Here is a 22,436-nt window from a genome sequence, read left to right as displayed (position 1 = left end):
CCACAGCATCAGTGAATTCAGTTCATTTCCTTCTTTATAATCAACCTACCTTGACTGGATCTGTGAACTCTTAATATACAATCAAAGAACAAAGGAAGACGAGCAAACCAGAAAAAGGAAAAGCGCTAGCTAGCCAAATGAGGCTCTGTCAAGTGCTCCTTCTGACAGAAATGCTAATTTGTGTACTTCTACTTCTCATATATACTGTTTGTTTTGTCTTCTGGGCCTTTACCTTCACTGTTCTGTCCACTTCTGGTTCCTTCTCATCCTTCATGTTTCTCTTACACAGGCCTTCCCAGATGACACTTTCTAAAGTACTGCCCCTAAGCAACTCTCTCTTCCACTCCTCAGTTCATCATCCTGGATATTTCCCCATCACTAACAGAAGTTTGCTCCTTTACTGTCTACCATCATTAAAATGTGTAAAGAGGAAACTTCTTTATTTTGCTCACCCTTATACCCAAGCATCTGTAACTATTTGCTGAATCAATGAATGAACGGAAAAGAAGAAAATGATTAGTAAAAGTGACAATGACTATAACTCCAAGATCCAGAATGGAAGTCATGGGAAGCACGTGTGTCAAGTTCCATGGTTACCTCTGGAAAAGAGGATGGAAAAATTAAGAGATAAGTTGGAGAAACAAAAGGAATGAGAGTCTAGCAGAAAGGAAGGAGCAACTCATTTTTAACTCTTGAGGTACTGTTTTAATAACTGGGGAAACACAAAGACTTGGTAGGGGTATTGCTAGCTTAAACTACATTGATCTCACCCAGCCAACACTTGCACAACTGCATCTCACAGCTATCAGCACAGCACTGTGCCATTATAACCCATAAAGCCAGGCTCTGAGTTTTTTTTTCTGGACCCAACCTTCTCTTGCCTCTAAGTTCCCAACTGTCTTTTCTCCTGAACAGATACCAGAGCCCTAGTCCTATAGCAGTGAACTTCTAATATTTTCCTATTGGGGGCGGGTAGTTTAAGAAACTGGCAACACTGGCACAACAGAATAAACAGCTGACTAAATTATGACTTAAAACAGTACAAAGTTCACTCTAAGCTCCTGGAAGGCAGGGGCAAGATCTTATACATCTTTTTCATCCCCAACAGTTCAGACATCTGCTCTCAAATTGACTGAACAGAGGACACTTTGTGACCAGAGATCCTGCATTAGTTCAATCTATTAAATAGGTAATGATTACAGTAAATAAAGATGGATTAAGGACCGGTAGGGCAGTGATTTCCTTTCTTAATTACATTTAAAATAATATATGGTATAGATTTCTATTTCCGCTGTATATTTAATAACAAAAAGGTCACTTTACCTAGGTTCCAAAACATTTTGTAAAATGGGAAAACTTTCCAAAAACTGCAGTCAGGGCTGGAATGAGTAATACAAACATAATTTTAGCAAGCACATTAAAATATAAAGAGTTTTACAAATTAACTTTAGAGGGTGTAACTTAACTGGCTATTTTATTGGTAATTTAAAAGGTTAGTATTAATTACATCAATTTAGGGGGAAAATGATTTTTTTCTTTTTTGAAAATTATGTATACCAGGCTATTAGTATGAAAGGCAAGGAAAGCCTTACAACTTTTTACCTTCTGATTGGTAGACGTTTTTACTTGAGAAAGATAAAGCTTTCAAAATGACATCTCTGAGAAATGAGGTTAAAATTCGTATATAGTTTCCTACATACAGTATCTAAACACACAAAGAGCAGCTTTTGGAATTAGCTTATTATGTCATTTACAACACCTATTTAATAGTATAAATTTAGAATTAAGGAATTAGAGTTTGGTATAATTTCAATCTACTCTATAGTTCATATATTTAAACTGGACATCTTTGCAGTCTTTAACAGGTATATACCCTTTTTATATCAATGCTGTTCTTAACTTGGATTTGGAAATAAATGTTTTCTACCTCTAAAAGTCAATTAAAATTCAGTAATCAAAGTAGCTGTATACTAACTTTAATTACTATGCACTGTTAGTATATTTGAATAGTCATATCACTATACTCAACATTGTATGGGAGTGTTTTCAATCCTAAATACATGCACTAAAAAATCTTATACATGCAAATGTGTTCTATTAGTATTTTAAGAGAAAATCTTTTGACCACTCCACTTGAAAACAACAAAAAGAATGAAAATGAATAATTCATTAAAAAACAGTAAACATAAAAAAAGATATTCCACTTTACTAATAACCAAACGTATGCGAATTAAAACAAGATTTATGTTTCATCTTTTAAGGAGGAAAAGATGCATCAACAATAGTAAAATTGGTATTTAGTTTACTTATAGGAGGAAATTATCCTCACACAATTGCAGGACTAAAACTGATATAATCTTATTGGAGGGAAATTTAATAGGTATCAAAGTTTAAAATGTATATACCCTTCCACCAAGCAATTTTACTGGTGAGAAATTATCCTCAGGAGGTAATAGTCCAAGTTCACTAACATACAATATACTGTAATACAAGAATACTTCATTTTATTGCGCTTCGCTGTACTATACTTCACAAATACTGTGGTTTTTGTATATTGAACGCTGGTAGCAACCCTGCATTATCAGATGATGGTTAGCATTATTTTAGCAATGAAACATTTTAAATTTAGGTATGTACATTTTTTAAGACATAATACTATTTCACAGTTAACGTACTACAGTACAGTGTAAACATAACTTTTATATGCACCGGAAAACCAAAAAATTCGTGTGACTTGCTTTATTGTGGTATGCACTTTATTGTAGTGGTCTGGAACTGAATCCACAATATCTCCAAGGTATGCCTGTAATGAAAAAGAAGAAATCTGTCTAAATGTTCATTCAGATGAATCTTTTAAACTAGTTATGGTATACATGAAGGCTTTAAAAAGAATATAAATATCAAAGATCCTTTTCTACTTGAGTGAAATAAGTAGATTACAGGCAACCATACATGGTATGATGACATCACTGTTGAGAAAATAAAAACAGTATGTTGTAGTATAAATTCAGAAGAAAATAAGAAAAGTTAAGAAAAACAAGATGTTAAAAATAGTAGCCAATTTACTTTTAACTTTATTTTTAAAAATGTTAAATTTATTTATTTTTTGGAGGTAGAAAGACTCTACAGAAAGCAATCACACAGGACACCAGTCAGTCAGTCAGTTTGAATATATGAGAAAAAACTGGGGCAAGGTAAACTTCACATGACTATAAAAGAGCAATTTTTTTCTTGGCCTGAAGAGGGGTAAATTATGTCTTATGTACATCCTTATACCCTTCAACATATCACCCCAATCAAAGTATATATACTCAAATGCCTACTGTACCTCCGAGGATATCATTACCGACAAGTTATTACCACTCTAGGATCCTAATATTTCAAAGCAAACAGCACTTAATCTTAGTTTCAACTGTTACCTGTGTATTTAGGCTATTTCAAGTTTAAAATATTCCATTTAAAAATTCCTTCCCTTTTAGAAAATCCTCATGGAACCACTGGAAATTTTCAACAGATAGTGACAACTATTCCGTGCTTTAAATACAGACTGGAGAAATCAAACACAAAGTAGAAATATGATAACCCTGTGGCACTTCAATTTCATCCCAGTATCTGAACAACAAAAAATTGTAACTAAGTTCACAGGAGCTTTCTTTTATCTTAACATGAGTTACCAGGGTGTATACATAAGAAGCTGTGAACAACAGAAGCTCTATATGATATCCAAATACACAGCTGTTGAGAAACAGTCTTTACAATGCCAATCAAAGAGCAAAACATCTGGTTAGTTTTCAAACTAAATGAGCTGCTTTGCCCTCCGTGACAACTGCCAAGCAATAGGCCCTTTATGTCTTTCCCATTCATTACTGACTGATGCAGTAGTTCTCAACATTTTCACTAATTCTATGATCATTCCATTTTTTCCCCCAATCTTTCAAATATATCTGTCCACTTGCTCACAGATAAAATTAGCAAGTTGATGGCACACAAGTTTCCTTTCAGCTCTTAATTTTTAAAAAATGTTATGGAGGGACTTCCCTGGCAGTCCAGTGGTTGGGACTACACGTTTCCACTGTAGGAGGTGCGGGTTTGATCCCTGGTCAGAGAACTAAGATCTGGGGAGCGCACCCATCCCCCCACCAAAAAAGCTATGGAATTTTATTTTCTAATTTTAATATTTTTTCTAGCAGAATGTTTTTCAAAACATTTAAACAAATCTTATAATAGGTGACCTGGTATCAACATGCTACTTAGACATTCCTAGAATAAATTAAAGTTTATTTTAAACTAAGTTTAAATGAAAACTTTCATATTACTGAGTAAATTTCTGAGGATCCCAAATTAAAGAAATCATTCAAAATGTGATACAGTCTAGTGTTTATTTTATGTTATGGCAGGTACACTTGAATTTCAAAAATTTAAAACATATAAAAAGTGGTTAGGGACTAACATTTGTATCAACAGTTGATAAATGTCTAAGATTGTTTATTATACAGCAGGGTTCAATGGTAGTGCTAATGCCAACAGGGCACCATGAAAATTAGTCTAAAAATTATCATTAGGCTTTATACAAGCAACAACATTTGCTGCTGTTTTAGAATTTTGGGACACAGCCTGCTTCTAATGTTAAGCAGTCCTTTAACATTTTTAATGTTATACAGTGTTATAGTAATTAGTTTGGCAAATGTTTCAAAATAAAGTAGAAATGTATTCATAACATCACAGAAATGCACATCCAGTTTTGTTTTCAATAAGAACCATAATAGGTACAGGTCAGAACTCTTCCCTATATGAAATAATTTACACACAGATGAATGCTATAATATCACTATCTAAAATAATCACTAAATACAATTCTTTTTCAGAAATAAACAAGCAAAGGTTTTTTTTCATATCAAATATCAAAAACATAGAGAATACATGTTTTTCAAACAAATGATACTCAAATTATTGAAATAATTTCAGTGAATGTGCAACCTAAATCAACCAAGTATACTGAAGTACAACGATATTAAGAAACCAATGATCAGAAAACACAACTGTATGAAAGAAATTTATAATCCACAAAACTGTTTTTCAGGCCTTAAGGTAAAATAGTTCCACAGTTTACAGGTAAAACCGAGGCAACAAAAATGCGTGCTTGTCTTCAATAAGTAGATATTTTATGCAGAAGATGTAACACTTTGCTTGTAGACAGCATGGTATGCATTTCTCAGCAAGACATAAGGAAAACAAGATTCCAAAAGATCCATTGTCAGGAATGGGGATTCCTGCACAATCTGAAAAATTCCAAAAATGCATCAATTCAACTTATTTATAATGGGAACATTTACTGACAACTAGTAAAGCATAATTTTATATTGCTGTTATTGGGAATAGACATAAATTTTCCTTTCACTTTAAAATCTGAAATGCGAATGTGCCACAGTGTATGCTATCAAAACATTTTAAATCACTACTTTTCAATTAAATCAATAAATCAACAGGAAATACTGAGCACTTGCATTGCCCTCAACAATATATCACATTTAAAATGTGGTCCATATCATCAAGTCTAACTGGAGCCCAACATTAAGCTAAAAAGCCAAATCAAACATGAGACCATCTATGATTAAGTGGAAAGCTGTTAAGTTCCAGAGAGTTCAAAAGAGAAGAAAACTTAACATAGGCCAAAGTAATCAAGCAAGTCTATCTGAAAAAAGATTCTAGCTTCGAGGTATGCTGAATCATTATTAGGATAGACACAGACCTCTGCAGATAAAGGAAATTATTCTAAGTGAGGAAAGAATCACATGGTAGAAACAAGCACAGGTGGCTTCATGGCAGTAAAGAGAAGGAACTGACGAGGCACAGAAAATTACAGGAAATGTTATTAGATGGGTGGGATGAAGTCAAAAAACAGAAAATTCAGAGAAGAGTTCAAACTGATACACTAGGAAAATACAAAACCTGAGTGTTTCCCAATAGGTTGAAAAACTATTCATAAAAGAATACTCGGGGGCTTCTCTGGTGGCGCAGTGGTTGGGAGTCCACCTGCCGATGCAGGGGACACAGGTTCGTACCTCGGTCCGGGAAGATCCCACATGCCGCGGGGCGGCTGGGCCCGTGAGCCATGGCCGCTGGGCCTGCGCGTCCAGAGCCTGTGCTCCGCGACGGGAGAGGCCCGCGTATCGCAAAAAAAAAAAAAAAAAAAAAAAAAAGAATGCTCTATATGTAATGGTGATCTTTTATTCTATTGTTTTCTGATGCGATTACCATATGGTAAAGTACAAGTGATATCAGTCTATTTAGCAATTATCAGAAAGTGTGTGGCTTGGGTGGAGTGAATATAAATGGTCAAAAAAAATACATCACTGTTATAAAGCAGAAACTAACACACCATTGTAAAGCAATTATACTCCAATAAAGACGTTTAAAAAAATACATCAGCTCTTATTACAATTTAATGACTAAAATATCAAGAAAAGACTATCAGGAATGACTGGAACTATTTTGTTGTTAGCAAAAATTAAAATAAGACTTACCATATCTAGCAGTAAATAAACAGATTCTCTATTTCTTGTTGTTGTTTTATCTGTCTCCTGGCCAATTTTCAGTAGACTGGAGGACGCAAGCTTAAAAGTGTACATACATTTTAAATAAATAAGTTTTTTAAAATAAAATGTTCACCACTTATTTTCAGTATGCTTCAACTTGCAATACATTTCAATCATAAGGTGAGCTTAGGTTCTTTACATTCAAGCAACAATTTAAGAGCTATCAAGGTATAAACAGATACAAAGATAATAAATGTAATCAAATATTCTTATTGGTCTTTAAAACTGATATTTTTCAGAACAAGTCTTTTTTAAAAAAACCGATTTAAGTTGCTTTTTCTCTTATCAGTAACTATATTAACTATATTTCTTAATTCCCAAATAAGAAGAAAATTTCACATTGAGTTCGAGTTAACAGGACCACAATGAGATTAAGACATTAAGTCTTAAATAAAGGAAATAAAGAAAATGAAAAGAAAAATTTTAACTCTTAATACTGTTCTCTTTGAAATAGATGTTATTTTGTCCTCAAGTTAGTTTGCTACTACATTTACTTTAAAAATAAAAAAAAATTTTTTAAAGCTAATAGGATTTATAACTTAAAAAGAAGCAAAAATTCTAGTGCTCTTTATACCACACTGCATCTTTCTTTTAATTAAAATATGAAAAAGGTAAGTTGATAAAGGGAAGGAAGAGCTACACTACCATAGAAACTAAAAGCTATACTTCATGAGGCTAGAGTTAGCACTACTACCCTCTTTTGGCAGTGAACAGTATTCTTACTTTTGAGTTTGTTTCCATTAACAGTCTTTCTCCAAATAAATGGAAATAAGTAAAATACATCCTTTTAGAGGGATACATTCATCCTTTGCCTCAATTTTCCTTTGTTTTGTTTTTTCCTCTTTCAAACTCTAGGCAAAATTCTAGGGCAGTCCAAACATCAGCTTAGAAAAAAAAAAAGTCACATTGCAGAGCTGTAGAAATGAGAGACTTCTAAGTAAAAGGAAAAAATGCTAAACTAACTGTTCCTTGATTTCAATGCCCTATCATTACCTATTCCTTATTCCAAAAATAAATAAATAAATAAATAAATAAATAAAGAGAATTTACTTTGTTACACTTCATAGTTACGATTTTTAATTTTCTCTAAAAATTGTCATGAGTTTTGTTTGATTATACACACCGCCAGAAATTCTTTAAGCCGATCTTCAATGCTTCCCTTGTGAATTGTAAACAAAGCTGCAGCGATCTGGTTGATGGCTTTGGCCAAGCAGTGTATGTTGTTGCAGTGCCCTGAGAAAGCACAAATATGGTTTGTGGTTTCTGTGTGACCCCCAAATATCAAATCTTTAATGACTTTATAATCTACATAAATAGTACCATGATTAAAAACAGAGCTGAAACATAACCTGCCTTGCTTGCTCTCCCTTCACTTTCATGAGAACTAGTGCTTTTAAGAACAGTGTAGAAGAGAACAACAAATAATTATATCTGTATTAAACAGGCACATTTTCAAAAACCCCTAAAAGAAACCATATATCAGTTTTATATTGTCTTGGAAACTTAAAAAATAAGTGCTAAGCTGCTTTACAAACATTTCCTCATTCAATCCTTAAAATAATCCTAAGAGTTGGATACTCCCTTCACCATCCCCTGCCACACACACATTCAGGCACCCACAGGTTCACATATACACATTTCATATGTGTATACGAAACTGGGGCTTAGAAAAAGAAAAACTGACTATTCAAGGTTATACAACTAGTAAGCGGCAGAACTTAACCCACTTTTTATTATTAAAAAAATCAATTACTTGAAAAGTACCTACTATGTCAAAACTCATAACTTTTCCAGTGCCAAAACAATTTTAAACCACTATTACCTTCTATAGCAGGGCTATACTGAGACATCACATTACTGGCCAGTGTTGGCAAAGAAACTGCCACAAAGACCATGAGGAGGCAGGCAATTTTATATTCTTCTTCTGGACTTATGTTTTCTAAGGGATAAAAATTAAAAATAAAGTCAAGGTATTTCTGTCAAGATCAGTTAAGAGTTGATCATCTAAACCAGAAAAAGCGTATTTTAATTTTTGTGTATTTTACTGAGTCTCTATAGAACTGATTACAATTTTGTTACAAGAAATACAGAATGAATAGAAATAAAACACATTACTATTGGCTATTATCAAGTCCTTAGGCATATTTCAAGGACTTGTAATAAAACAATAAAGCAAAAAAAATTTTTTTAACTGTAATATTTAAAAATATTAGTCCTGGGGCTTCCCTGGTGGCGCAGTGGTTGGGAGTCTGCCTGCTAATGCAGGGGACACGGGTTTGAGCCCTGGTCTGGGAGGATCCCACATGCCGCGGAGCAACTAGGCCCGTGAGCCATAACTACTGAGCCTGCGCGTCTGGAGCCTGTGCTCCGCAACAAGAGAGGCCGCGATAGTGAGAGGCCCACGCACCGCGATGAAGAGTGGCCCCCGCTTGCCGCAACTAGAGAAAGCCCTCGCACAGAAACGAAGACCCAACACAGCCATAAATAAATAAATAAATAAATAAATAAAATTAAAAAAAAAAAATATTAGTCCTGTAACTAAATACAGTTTTAGTTACAGGACTAAAAATATGTTTAGAATAACTGGAATCCTAAAATTTCCTAATTGAAAACTAATAATAAATTACTTTATAGGAAAATTCTATGTTTCAGTACAGAAAATTATGTCATAACTTACTCTGCAAAATCATCCAAAAAACTCGTTTTTTTCTAAAATAGATATAAGTGAAATGTACTATTAAAAAGAGATAAATGTGGAAAGTAGACTGGATTTCTAACCTCTCCATTTTAGAAGACAGGAGAAACCAGTCATAAATGAATATAACTAGTATTGTCCTAAGGTTTTAAATATTTATTGTAAAATAATTTATCTAAAATATTTATTGTATCCATATACTAAAATTGTGGGTTATCTAGGTACTTAACTTATCGGGTACCTGGGAACTTCTAGTCACCTTACTATTTATCAGCACATATAACTAAGCATTGAACATAAGAAAAGAGCCAGAATATATTTTAAAAATCTGGCTGGTCATGACTATTCACAATAGCTAAAACATGGAAGCAACCTAAATGTCCATCGACAGATAATGGATAAAGAAGATGTGCTACATATATACAATGGAATACTACTCAGCCATAAAAAAGAACGAAATAATGCCACTTGCAGCAACACGGATGTAACTAGAGATTATTAAACTAAGTGAAGTCAGTCAGGAAGAGAAAGACAAATACCTTATGATATCACTTATATGTGGAATCTAAAATATGGCACAAATCAATCTATCCACAAAACAGAAATAGACTCACAGACATAGAAAACAGACTTCCGGTTGCCAAGGGGGAGGTGGGTGGGGAAGGGAAGGACTGGGAATGTGGGATTAAACTATAATGTAAACTATTATATACAGGATGGATGAGCAACAAGGTCCTACTGTATAACACAAGAACTATATTCAATGTCCTGTGATAAACCATATGGAAAAGAATATAAAAAAAAGAATCTCTGTATGTGTATAACTGAGTCACTTTGCTGTACAGCAGAGATTGGCACAACACTATAAATCAACTATATTTCAGGAAAAAAAAGTCTGGCTGATTATGTAAAATATGGCTGTGGCAAATCAAGTAATTATAGTAATTATCCATGTGACTATAATTAACATACTGCATGAATGATGAAACAAAAGTAATGTCAAATCAAAAAAGAACTGATGAACTCAGTCAAACACCATGTTACATTCAAGGAAGTAGGGGAAGGTATTTTAGTACCAGAAGCAGATGAAATGTTTTTACTTTGTAGAAAAATCTAGAAATATCTAGAGAATTCTGTGTACCACATTTCAAAGGACTGATTTTAAAATATTCTGAACATTTAATATTACATAATAATGCACAGACTCTTTATGGTAAGTAGCTCTAGTCCAATTAATATAGGACACCCTTTTCTACTTTTCTATACATTTTATTTATTTGTTTGTTTGGCTGCACAGCAGCTTGCGGGATCTTAGTTTCTCAAGCAGGGATTGAACCCTGGCCCTGGCAGTGAAACAGCTGAGTCCTAACCACTAGACTGCCAGGGAATTCCCAAGACACCCTTTTCTAGATAACAATGCTTCTGTCTATTAGACCATCTCCATCAGCATACAAATGCTATTATTTCCTCATCTGAAAAATAACCTTCTCTTGATTTTACTCTTGCCTCCTGCTACTATAATTTTACTTCTTTGCTCCCCTTTTTACAGTAAATCTCTGTGAGAGAGTTGTTTTATACTCATTATCTCTAATTTGTTTTCTCCTAAGCCCTCTTTAATGAGCCTTTTGCCTCTTAAGACTCCACCGACACTGCTCTTGTCACACGTATTAATGCTACAGAGCTGATCATTCCCTTTCCACTCTCCTCGAAGCGATTCTTTACTGGTTTTTCTTCTCCTTCACAGATCCTTCCTTCTCAAATTTCTCTTTTGGTAGTTCTTCCTCTTCTCCCTGAACTCTTAAACTTGAGAGTGTACCAGGACTCAGACTCTGATCCTCTTCATTTCTGCACACTAAATGGGCTTAATAACCTCATACAGTCTTATGACTTAAATATCTAATCTGTATGTACAACAAACAAAAAAACCCCTTGATATAAAGCAGGCAGTTGAACAAATAGATAAGTATCATACTTATATCTGTGTTGTCCTGGTTATTTACTAAGACTACTACATAATTACTACTGCATTTTACCTGATTTTTGTGAGGAAAGAGCTACCACCAAGGCAGGATCAATCTCACAAGGTAATCCAGCAGCTGATGACAATTCATATACATTCATTGCAACCTAAAAAATATAAGAATTATAGAGTAAGAAATATTCTAACAAATTTCTGAGAAATCTCACTTTAGTAAGAAAAGGTATAGTGTTAAATTAGAGTCTGCCTACAAGAACACTAGAGAATTTCAGAAACTTGGCTGTAGAAGGAACTACAGCACAACTAACTACACTGAACAAGCTGATTTAGTATTTGTGTGTGTGCACTGCTGATTATAACTTGACACTACTAAGCCAAACAAAACTTGTATACCTTCTGTGGCAATTCCAACAGAATCATTCTAAAGCTATTATTTTTCTTGGAAGTATAAGTGTAAGGTCAAGATCAAACCAACAGATATGAAAAAAACAACAAAAGTGAATCAAAATTACTGGCCTTACGTTTTATGTCCATACTTGTTTAATTAAAAATTATAGTGGCATGGGTTTCCCTGGTGGTGCAGTGGTTGAGAGTCCGCCTGCCGGTGCAGGGGACACGGGTTCATGCCCCGGTCTGGGAAGATCCCACATGCCGCGGAGCAGCTAGGCCCGTGAGCCATGGCCGCTGAGCCTGCGCGTCCGGAGCCTGTCCTCCGCAACGGGAGAGGCCACAACAGTGAGAAGCCCGTGTACCGCAAAAAAAAAAAAAATTATAGTGGCTCAATGGCTAATCATATTGTATCTATAAATACAGTAAATTACTTACTATAATAGATTTTTAAAGGAGTACTAATTTAAAACCTGATAAAGCAATTTCAAATGACTAATTTCTTTTGATATCACATATGGATTTTAAGGATACTCCGCTCAATAACTCAGTTAAAAACTACCTACATGGGACTTCCCTGGTGGCACAGTGGTTAAGAATCCACCTGCCAATGCAGGGGATACAGGTTCGATCCCTGGTCTGGGAAGATCCCACATGCCGCAGAACAACTAAGCTGGTGCGCCACAACTACTGAAGCCCATGTGCCTAGAGCCTGTGCTCCACAACAAGAGAAGCCACTGCAATGAGAAGCTCGCGCAACGCAACAAACAGTAGCCCCTGCTCACCGCAATCAGAGAAAGCCCGCACATAGCAATGAAGACCCAACGCAGCCAAAACTTAAAAAAAACCAAAAAACTACCTACATAATTGGTTAGCCCTGATATTATTACAACAACAAAAGTTTACAATCTAGTATAAATTTAAGTGTAAAAACACAACTATAATACAGGGCAGAATGTATTTAATTCTACAATGAACAAAAGGTTCTCTGATAATACTAAAAAAAAAAAGCAAGAAGAGATGAAATGATCACTTGGGGATCCAGCAATATTTCTTAGGAGATGGCAATTGAATCAGGCATTAAAAGATGAGCAGGATTTCAAAAGGCAAAAATAGAAGAAGCCAGTATTTTCAGGAAGAATAAATTAGAGAACAAAGTAGAAAATGTGAGAATGCACACAAGATTTGGTCATCTTACAGGACCCAGTGGAAGAGAGGGATAGAGTAAGAAAGTGAAGAGAGAGAGAGAAGGATGGAACAAGTAATGGAAGATAAGCCACAAAAATAAATTTGAGACTTGAACGCCATACAAAAAGTTTAGAAATAACTTTTTCAAGTCGGAGCTTTTCAAAATATGCAAAACAGAAAATAATCTTTCCAAGAAACATTAAAGTTTAGAAAATATAGATATGATAGGTCACTTACTAGATGTGTAACCACTGGTAAATCTTTGCTGGGATTAAGTCAGTGGCTGTATTTCATGATCAATAAATTTACAAAACAAACAAAACCTGTGGACTCTGGTAAGGCTACCAACCTTCTTATATTTATTTGTTTAAAACAGGATACTATTTTTAAAAATTATAGCCTATAATTAACACCCTTTTATAAGACTTTTTAACATCAATTTTTAAAAACTGAAATTAGGTTTATTTAAAACAAAACAACTCTCATTTCACTGGCTTATCTTTTTCATTCTGCTTATGACCATGTATAAACAGCTATCAGTTTAAGGAAAAGGTGATTGATATTAATCCATTTTACATTGCTATAGGTGATCAAGGAAGACTGACTTTCAAAATGCCTATATTGTATTTTGGTGCTGAGCTCTCTAAGATGCATTTTCAAAGGCAAGCATGCTAACCCATCACTCTAAAATATAAACTTTATAGTAGCTTAGGATTTATTAAATTTTACTTCATATGTAAGTTAAATATGTCATTTTAGAAACTGTAAAATCCAAATAGAAGTTTTATTACCTTCATATCAGTTTCCCTTGGAATGTGATCCTTGAAATCTTCAATTGAACTGACAAGAAAAGGAATGTGGTAGGACAAGACCTAGGCAGGAAAACAAATTAAGAATGCAGAATTATTTATAAAAAGCAACCTCTAACTTATGAGATATTACCATTCAATTATTTCTAGTTTGCATAAAAATTATTTTACTTTGTCTATTTTCAAGTGATTTTCTAAAGTACTACAATACACATAAACGGAATGTATTTGATGTCAAACCAAGTATAGTCAAAATGGAAAATGCTTTAATGAAGAAAAAAGTTGAAAAAGTAGCACAATATTCAGGCAAGTTATATCCCCTAAATTTCAATACCAAAACAAAAAATGAGTTTAAGTAACCATAATTTTTATATGCTTTATTTCATACAAACAATGAAAACTGGAATTTTAATTATATTACTGCCAACTATAAATTTTTAAAGTTACTTTTAAATTTCGGGGAAATTAAAAAGGATTATTTGGCTATAGGATATGTACTCATAATGGTTTCTTACATCTCTAAGTGCTTCTTGTGCCAATGATCGGAAGGATAAAATTACACCAATTATTGTCATCCTCTTCAAGACACTGTCAACAGCTAAATGTGAAGGAAAGGGAGAAAAGAAGAGAGTGAATTGTATTCTTTCTTAACCATGGAGAAAACTCTTAGTCATAAAATCCCCATGATAAAAGGAACAATTAAAAACAATTTGATTACAACCAGTGATTAAAGAGGCAAGGGTACTGAAAACTGATATTAAAATTAGGAAATTATAGTTTACTTCCAGTGGAGTACACTCTGTTCTTTAAAATGGTTTAGACGGTTCATCAGAATCCTGAAACAATCATGCAAGTAGCCACCTGTATAATCCTATCACATTAATGGTAGTGATAGGAGGAAGGAGAGAGAGACTAGGGGAAAAAGAAGCTGATCAGAGTGGATCCTCAAAAATCAACTGGCGGGACTTCCCTGGTGGTCCAGTGGTAGAGAATCCACCTTCCAATGCAGGGGATGAGGGTTCAATCCTTGGTCGGGGAACTAAGATCCCACACACCTCCAGGCAACTAAGCCCATGCACCACAACTACTGAGCTCACACACCTCAATGAAAGAGCCCACATGCCACAAACTATACAGCCCGCGTGCTCTGCAGACCACGTGCCACAACTACAGAGAAAAAAACCTGCACGCCACAACTAGAGAGAAGCCCACGCGACACAATGAGGAGCCAGTGCACCACAACGAAAGATGCTGCATGACTCAATGAAGATCCTGTGTGCCGCAAGTAAGACCCGACGCAGCCAAAAAAAAAAAAAAGAAAAAAAATCAACTGGCCCTGGAACTTCGAGATGCCAAATTAAGTTGTTGAGGTCTAGAGAGTCCAGAAACAAAAAATGACTATTGAGATCATAAGCAGTAAGACCAGGTTTCTGAAGACTATGAATGGATTTGATCACTTACATTTTGGTTAGAGAACATTATTCTGAAATTTATTGCTATTATATTCAATATCAAAACTTGGTTAAATAAAATCAAGAGAGGTTAGAATCAGAAGGATCAATACCTTCGTATTTAAAAAAAAACAAAATTTATTGAATTACTCCCCATATACAAGTCATTGTACTATATAATAAGAAACAAATATAAACAAAATAATAATCTAGACCTTAATAACAGTCTAAATGGACTGTCAAGAAAACTAAGAAAATATGATCCTATTTATATGAGAGAAGGTATATATGTATATACATATATATACACACACACACACATATTTGTATATATATAATAAATTTCTCAACAGATGTATAGAAAACTGTTAACTGTAGTTACACCTTTGAGAAGTAGGACTGGAGAGAATTTTGTTTTGACTTTCTATCTCCTGTGTGGTTTGTTTAAACCTTTACCATAAGCATCTTTTATTAATACACATGGAAAGGCATAATACAAGCCAAAATGTGATGAGAATTAAAAGTGTTAACAAAATCATGTAAGGCACAAACATGTTATATAAATTCCACAGGAGCAAAGTCTTATTAATCTTTTTATCTATCTATAGCACTCAGCAGAGTGCTTAAGACCCACAAGACCAGAAGATGTTCAATAAAATGGGTATTCAAGAAATGAGACTAGAAAGTTGTTACTATCCAGATAAGAGAGAAGAAACGAGGGTAAAAGAAAATATTTCTCTGAGAATATGTCATCCAATTTATGGGCATAAAGGAGGAGTGAGAACAAAAGGGCATTCCAGTCCAAAAACCAAGACAGCAAGCCCAGAAAAAAGAATGCAGAGAATAAGGTGAACAATCAGAAAATAAGTAGTGTGATATAATCATACACTTCCCAAAGGATGTTACCCAGAATTTAATGAAGTTTGCAAAGACTGTATCTATAACCTCCTCTTGAATATGCACAATAACAATGCATTAAAAGTTCTGAGAAACTTCACATTAAGAAATCTTGTTTAACATATTGTTTTAATAAATAAATGTGCTCAAGTCACACAGTCAGAAATTCCAAAAAACTAAAAGTTAATTTCAGATTGTCTCCCAATTCAGAGTTACTTTTTTTTTTTTTTTTTTTGGCCTCACCACGTGGCTTGCAAGATCTTATAGTTCCCCAACCAGGGATTGAATCCGGGCCATGGCAGTGAAAGTACCTAACTACTGGACCTCCAGGGAATTCCCCAGAGCTACTTTTAATAAATTATATTGCTTTCTCTTTTTTACGGTACTTAAAAGAATGTGTTTGTTGACTATGAAAATCAAACTGCTACAAAAGTAAATCAATTTCTGTATATGGGATAAAGGCAGCACAAAGGTAAAGAAGAGATCAGAGACAAAAGACAGTATTCTGGAAAACAGTTCAACTCAAAGCGTAGCTTTCTCTATTCCCCTAAATAAGTCACTCTCAAGCAGATCTTTTCTTTTTCCAAATCACAAAAAAGATTGTTTCAAATCCACGAATAGAAGAGTTAAAGTAACAGTAACCATGCATTGAACACTGTAGTAGATTAGTTGCTTCTAACCAGATGACACAGTCAAAATGTTTCTTATTAGCATGAAATTAAGTAGGGTTAAAGCCAGCTGGGTGATCAAATGAGTATTTAAAAATTAAAGAAATGTGAAAAATAATAAAAATAATAATAAAGTAAAACATACTAGAACATATAAGTATATAGTATAACAATGAACAAAAGATTGCCAACAAACACATGAAAGGATGCTCAACATCACTAATCATTAGAGAAATGCAAATCAGAACTACAATGAGGTATCACCTCACACCAGTCAGAATGGCCATCATCAAAAAACCTACAAACAATAAATTCTGGAGAGGGTGTGAAGAAAAGGGAACCCTCTTGCACTGCTGGTGGGAATGTAAATTGATACAGCCACTATGGAGAACAGTATGGAGGTTCCTTAAAAAACTAAAAATAGAACTACCATACACCCAGCGATCCCACTACTGGGCATATACCCTGAGAAAACCGTAATTCAAAAAGAGTCATGTACCACAATGTTCATTGCAGCTCTATTTACAATAGCCAGGACATGGAAGCAACCTAAGTGTCCACTGACAGAAGAATGGATAAAGAAGATATGGCACATATACACAATGGAATATTACTCAGCCATAAAAAGAAACAAAATTGCGTTACTTGTAGTGAGGTGGATGGACCCAGAGTCTGTCAAACTGAGTGAAGTAAGTCAGAAAGAGAAAAACAAATACCGTATGCTAACACATATATATGGAATCTAAAAAAAAAGAAAAAAAATGGTTCTGAAGAACCTAGGGGCAGGACAGGAATAAAGACACAGATGTAGAGAATGGACTCGAGGACATGGGGAGGGGAAAGGGTAAGCTGGGATGAAGTGAGAGAGTGGCATGGACATATATACACTACCAAATGTAAAACAGATAGCTAGTGGGAAGCAGCCACATAGCACAGGGAGATCAGTTCGGTGCTTTGTGACCACCTAGAGGGGTGGGATAGGGAGGGTGGGAAGGAAACGCAAAAGGGAGGGGATATGGGGATATATGTGTATGTATGTATAGCTGATTCACTTTGTTATAAAGCAGAAACTAACACACTATTGTAAAGCAATTATACTCCAATAAAGACGTTAAAAAAAAAACAATGAACAAAAGAGATCAGACAGGGATTTAAAAAATAATATCCTACTCAGATTTTTTTTTAAATTTTTTATTTTTGGCTGTGTTGGGTCTTCGTTGCCGCGCACGGGCTTTCTCTAGTTGCAGTGCACAGGCTTCTCATTGCGGTGGCTTCTCTTGTTGCAGAGCATGGGCTCTAGGCACACAGGCTTCAGTAGTTGCAGCACGTGGGCTCAGCAGTTGCAGCACGTGGGCTTCAGTAGTTGTGGCGTGCAGGCTCAGTAGTTGTGGTGCATGGGCTTAGTTGCTCTGCAGCATGTGGGATCTTCCTGGACTAGGGATCGAACCTGGGTTCCCTGCATTGGCAGGTGGATTCCAAAGCGCCACCAGGGAATTCCCCTTACTAAGTATTTATTCACACTCCTCCTCCCTATAATGCTATCAAGTCAATCTTTCCTTTTTCCTTTTTTTCATTTCATTTTTTAAAAGTTCCATACAGTAAACTTGACTTTTCCCCCTTTCAGTGTACAGCTCTAGGAAAAATTCAACATGTGTAGATCTGTGTTACCACCATCACCACAGTGGTGACCAATTTCATCACCCCAAAAAACTCCTTTGCTGCTTTCCCTTTACAGTTCTGGCAACCACTGATCTGTTCTAAAAGGCAACCTATAGTATAGTTTGTGTGTGTGTGTGTGTGTGTGTGGTACGCGGGCCTCTCACTGTTGTGGCCTCTCCCGCTGCAGAGCACAGGCTCTGGACGCGCAGGCTCAGCGGCCATGGCTCACGGGCCCAGCCACTCCGCGGCATCTGGGATCCTCCCAGACCGGGGCCCAAACCCGTGTCCTCTGCATTGACAGGTGGATTCTTAACCACTGTGCCACCAGGGAAGTCCCAAAGTTTGTATTTTTAAAAGCAGGATAAGATAGCCTAATAAAGTGATTCTCTAAATCATTTTATAGTTTTATAAAATTTGATACAGCTGCTAAACATTTAAAAGAAAAACATCAAAGGGGAAGTATATAAAATATATGCATCTTTAATTTACTTCAGGGTTATTTTTTATTTGGGAAAATAAACTCTCTGGTTTTCTCAAACACGGAGAATATTTTATTTAGGACTTCTTTTTTTTTTTTTTTTCTTTTTTTTTTCTTTTTTTTCTTTTTTTTGCTGTATGCGGGCCTCTCACTGTTGTGGCCTCTCCCGTTGCGGAGCACAGGCTCCGGATGCGCAGGCCCAGCGGCCACGGCTCACGGGCCCAGCCGCTCCGCGGCATATGGGATCCTCCCAGACCGGGGCACGAACCCGTATCCCCTGCATCGGCAGGCGGACTCTCAACCACTGCGCCACCAGGGAGGCCCTAGGACTTCTTTAAAATAATTTTTAATTACAACTTTGACTTCAAGGACAAAAATCAAATGAAATTAATTCAAATACACCTAAAATAGGTACTTGGCTAAACATACTTTAATAAACACTTAAGATTCACTGCTATTTCACATATCTCCCACAAAGAATCAGTATCAAGAAGACATTTTTTTAAGTTGTAGGCTCAGGTTTTCATACAATGAATACTAGTTAGCAATAAAAGGAACAAAGTACTGATTCACTTAACACAGAGGGGTGAATCTCAACAATATATACGAAAGAGTATATACTGTGTGATTCTGTTTATATGAAGTTTTAGAACAGGCAAATTTAATCTACAGTGATAGAAATCAGATCAGTCACTGTCTAGTGGTGTGAAACTGACTAGAAAGAGTCATGAGAAGCTTTCTGAGGTGATGGGACTGCTCTACATCTTGACTGTGGTAATGGTTATGTGGATGTATACAACACTTGTCAAAATCCATCACACCATTCACTTAAATGTGTGCATTTTACTTACATAAGCAATACCTCGATAAAGTTGATATTCAGAAAATTACAGACTCGAAAGTTAAACTCCTTCAGTCTAAATTAATATAGATTTATTGTACTTAACTTAATGGTTCATGAACTAATTGATAATGATATCAAATATTTGACACATGGTACGAAGAGTATGGTAAAGAAAAAAATTATGAAACAGGTAAGCCATTCACTTAAAAAAAGTTCCTTTGACTGCAAAAATTTTTTAGTTCTCCTCATTACTGAAGAGTACTTTTCATAACTTACTACTTATATTTATAAAATTTGAGCAAAAGCTAAATACTGAGTGTCAAGGTGTTCTGAATGCTCATAAAAAGTATCATGAGTTACTCACACGATAATCTTTTAAAGAGTGCAGCCATTTGGTCGGGTTTGTCAAAGCTGGTCCTCATTTGTGTTAGCACATCAACATTCTCCACCACAAGTTTCTAAAGAAAAGAAAAGAAAGATCCTAGGTCAGGCATAGACCTCCTTATTTTGATGAGATAAGAACATGCTTGGAAATTACAATCTAGCAAGTAGGAAAAATAATACATGAAATCTAGATGCTCTATGCTATGTTTTTGTTATGGTTTTCATAAAAGAATTTAAAAATTATTTACATAAAATTAATGTTTTCCTTCAGTTTGCAAATTCAAGAAGGGAGGAGTTCAGGAAAAAGCAATAAAGATAAGTAGTAGGATAAAGGATTATCTTCTACTTAGACACAGAACAGCACCAGTAATAAAAAGCAGACACTGAAGTGGATACAGAGAGCAATAAATTCCAACTAAAACAAAAAGAACTTGCTAAAGTTAAAGCTGGCTAAAGATAGCCTAGAGTTCATCATTGGATATATATATATAATCAGAGGGAGAAAAACTTGTAGGGGTATGGTACCACTTCACAGAGAACAGAGCAATGTTTCCTAGCACAAAATGGAAACGTCAACTATCTACCTCCTATTTCAGGGACCACTGAGAAAAGGGAAGAGAGTGAAGGATAGCTAGTTAAGAATAACTCATTAAATAATGCTTTTCTTAAAAAGAATACTGGAAAAGTAATTTCATTTAAAAATTATAACTCAAACAAATATAATTAATTTTATTCTGGCAGAGATAGTGGGTATATGTATTTGGAAAGCCTGGATATCTCAATTCAGCAGGTCTGGGTGTGGAGATGTATGTAGCAAGCATATTGTTAAAGTGCCATAGTGGTTGTGTTACAAGCCAAAGGCTGATGACAACTGATTTAAGGGGAGCATGAAAAACTACATGGAAAATCTATAAAAGTAATTTTTCCTATACTAGTATGAATTTTGCTTATGTTCCACTTGAGATCATTTCTGTTTATGCTCTCATTCAGATGTTCAGCTCCCGTCACATTTATTTGCTAAATTCAACCTCTACAGTGTCTAATTAGACTACTTGCTCTCTCTGAGGCCAATTCAATACTGTCCCATCAATCAGTATACGCTCAAATATATGCCCAACCTTGACTGTGCTCACGCACTTTGAACATAATATCATGTATCAGTGAATCAAAGACAGCAATGAATTTTAAATGCACCATTATCTAATGTGCCATTAAGAAAAAAACTCAGGCTTCCCTGGTGGCGCAGTGGTTAAGAATCCGCCTGCCAATGCAGGGGACATGGGTTTGAGCCCTGGTCTGGGAAGATCCCACATGCCGCGGAAAAACTAAGCCAGTGCACCACAACTACTGAGCCTGCACTCTAGAGTCTGTGAGCCACAACTACTGAGCTCGCATGTCGCGACTACTGAAGCTCACATGCTGCAACTACTGAAGCCCACGCACGTAGAGCCTGTGCTCCGCAACAAGAGAAGCTACCGCAATGAGAAGCCCATGCACCGCGATGAAGAGTAGCCCCCGCTCGCCGCAAGTAGAGAAAGCCCGCACACAGCAACGAAGACCCAATGCAGCCAAAAATAAATAAATAAATAAATTTTTAACAAAAAGAAAAAAACTCTACCAATTAAACTGCCACAATGTTTTCTAATCATATGACTATAAGACATGTATAATTTCAGAAATGCTAATATAGGATAATTGTTTTAGAATCAATAAATTATTGTATATATTTAATAGTAAGATTCTGTAATCATTTTTAAGCTCCTCTACTAGGCAATTTACAAACAATCCCATTTATCCTGATCCAAATGAGGGAGGTGACAATCCAATTTCACAACTGAGAAAACTAAGGCTCAGAGAAGTTAGATAACTTGCCCAAAGTTATAGATATTAAACAGTGGAATTTGGAATTTGAATTCAGGTATGCCTGATTTTAAAATCCATGCTCTTAATCCCTAAAGAAATGGTTGTTAATCTGCAGTGTGCATCAGAATGATCTGGAGGACTTGTTGGGTTCTAGCTCCACAGGTTCTGATTTAGCAGGTCTTAGGTAGAACCAAAACTTGCGCATTTTTATTAAGATCCAAGGCAAGGCTGCCACTGCTGATCTGGGGACCATGCTTTAAGAACGATTACCCCGAATTATTTGTTTGCACATTACTCTTAAAAAAAAGTTAATGATGTCTCCTCTTAAAAGTACAGTTTATATAAATTTCTTCTCTCCCTTGATTGCACCCTGAAACAGAGCTTTCTATACATTTAAAGCCATTGATTAATATCTCTGACAAATGGCCCAAAAGCTGGAACTAGGAATTATAACTAAATGGTTTGGAACAAACTGAGACTAATCAAGTGAAACGAATCAAGACTACTAAAAAAAAAATGTTGGTTTTCTGTTAGAAAGT

At 35.3% G+C, this 22,436-nt stretch overlaps 1 protein-coding gene across 2 annotated transcripts in view; it reads right to left on the bottom strand.

The window, feature by feature from the left end:
* Positions 1–2,659: 2,659 nt before the first annotated feature.
* NCKAP1 (NCK associated protein 1) overlaps positions 2,660–22,436 on the bottom strand; it is a 98,579-nt gene continuing 78,802 nt past the window's right edge. Inside the window, exons 24-31 of one of the 2 annotated variants that reach the window (XM_082629844.1) lie at positions 20,015–20,108; positions 14,169–14,251; positions 13,636–13,716; positions 11,325–11,418; positions 8,419–8,535; positions 7,720–7,829; positions 6,525–6,614; positions 2,660–2,803 (exon numbers count right to left, since the gene is read on the bottom strand). In XM_082629844.1, the coding sequence (XP_082485970.1) occupies positions 2,675–2,803; positions 6,525–6,614; positions 7,720–7,829; positions 8,419–8,535; positions 11,325–11,418; positions 13,636–13,716; positions 14,169–14,251; positions 20,015–20,108 (798 nt within the window). In that variant the 3' untranslated portion in view covers positions 2,660–2,674. Of the gene's footprint in view, positions 2,804–4,360; positions 5,280–6,524; positions 6,615–7,719; positions 7,830–8,418; positions 8,536–11,324; positions 11,419–13,635; positions 13,717–14,168; positions 14,252–20,014; positions 20,109–22,436 lie in introns of those variants that run through there. The other variant, XM_082629845.1, reaches the window with a different exon arrangement.

Source organism: Mesoplodon mirus, assembly GCF_964341445.2.
Source record: "Mesoplodon mirus genome assembly, chromosome: 8".
Lineage (NCBI taxonomy): Eukaryota > Metazoa > Chordata > Mammalia > Artiodactyla > Ziphiidae > Mesoplodon > Mesoplodon mirus.
This window is presented reverse-complemented; position numbering and strand designations above follow the sequence as displayed.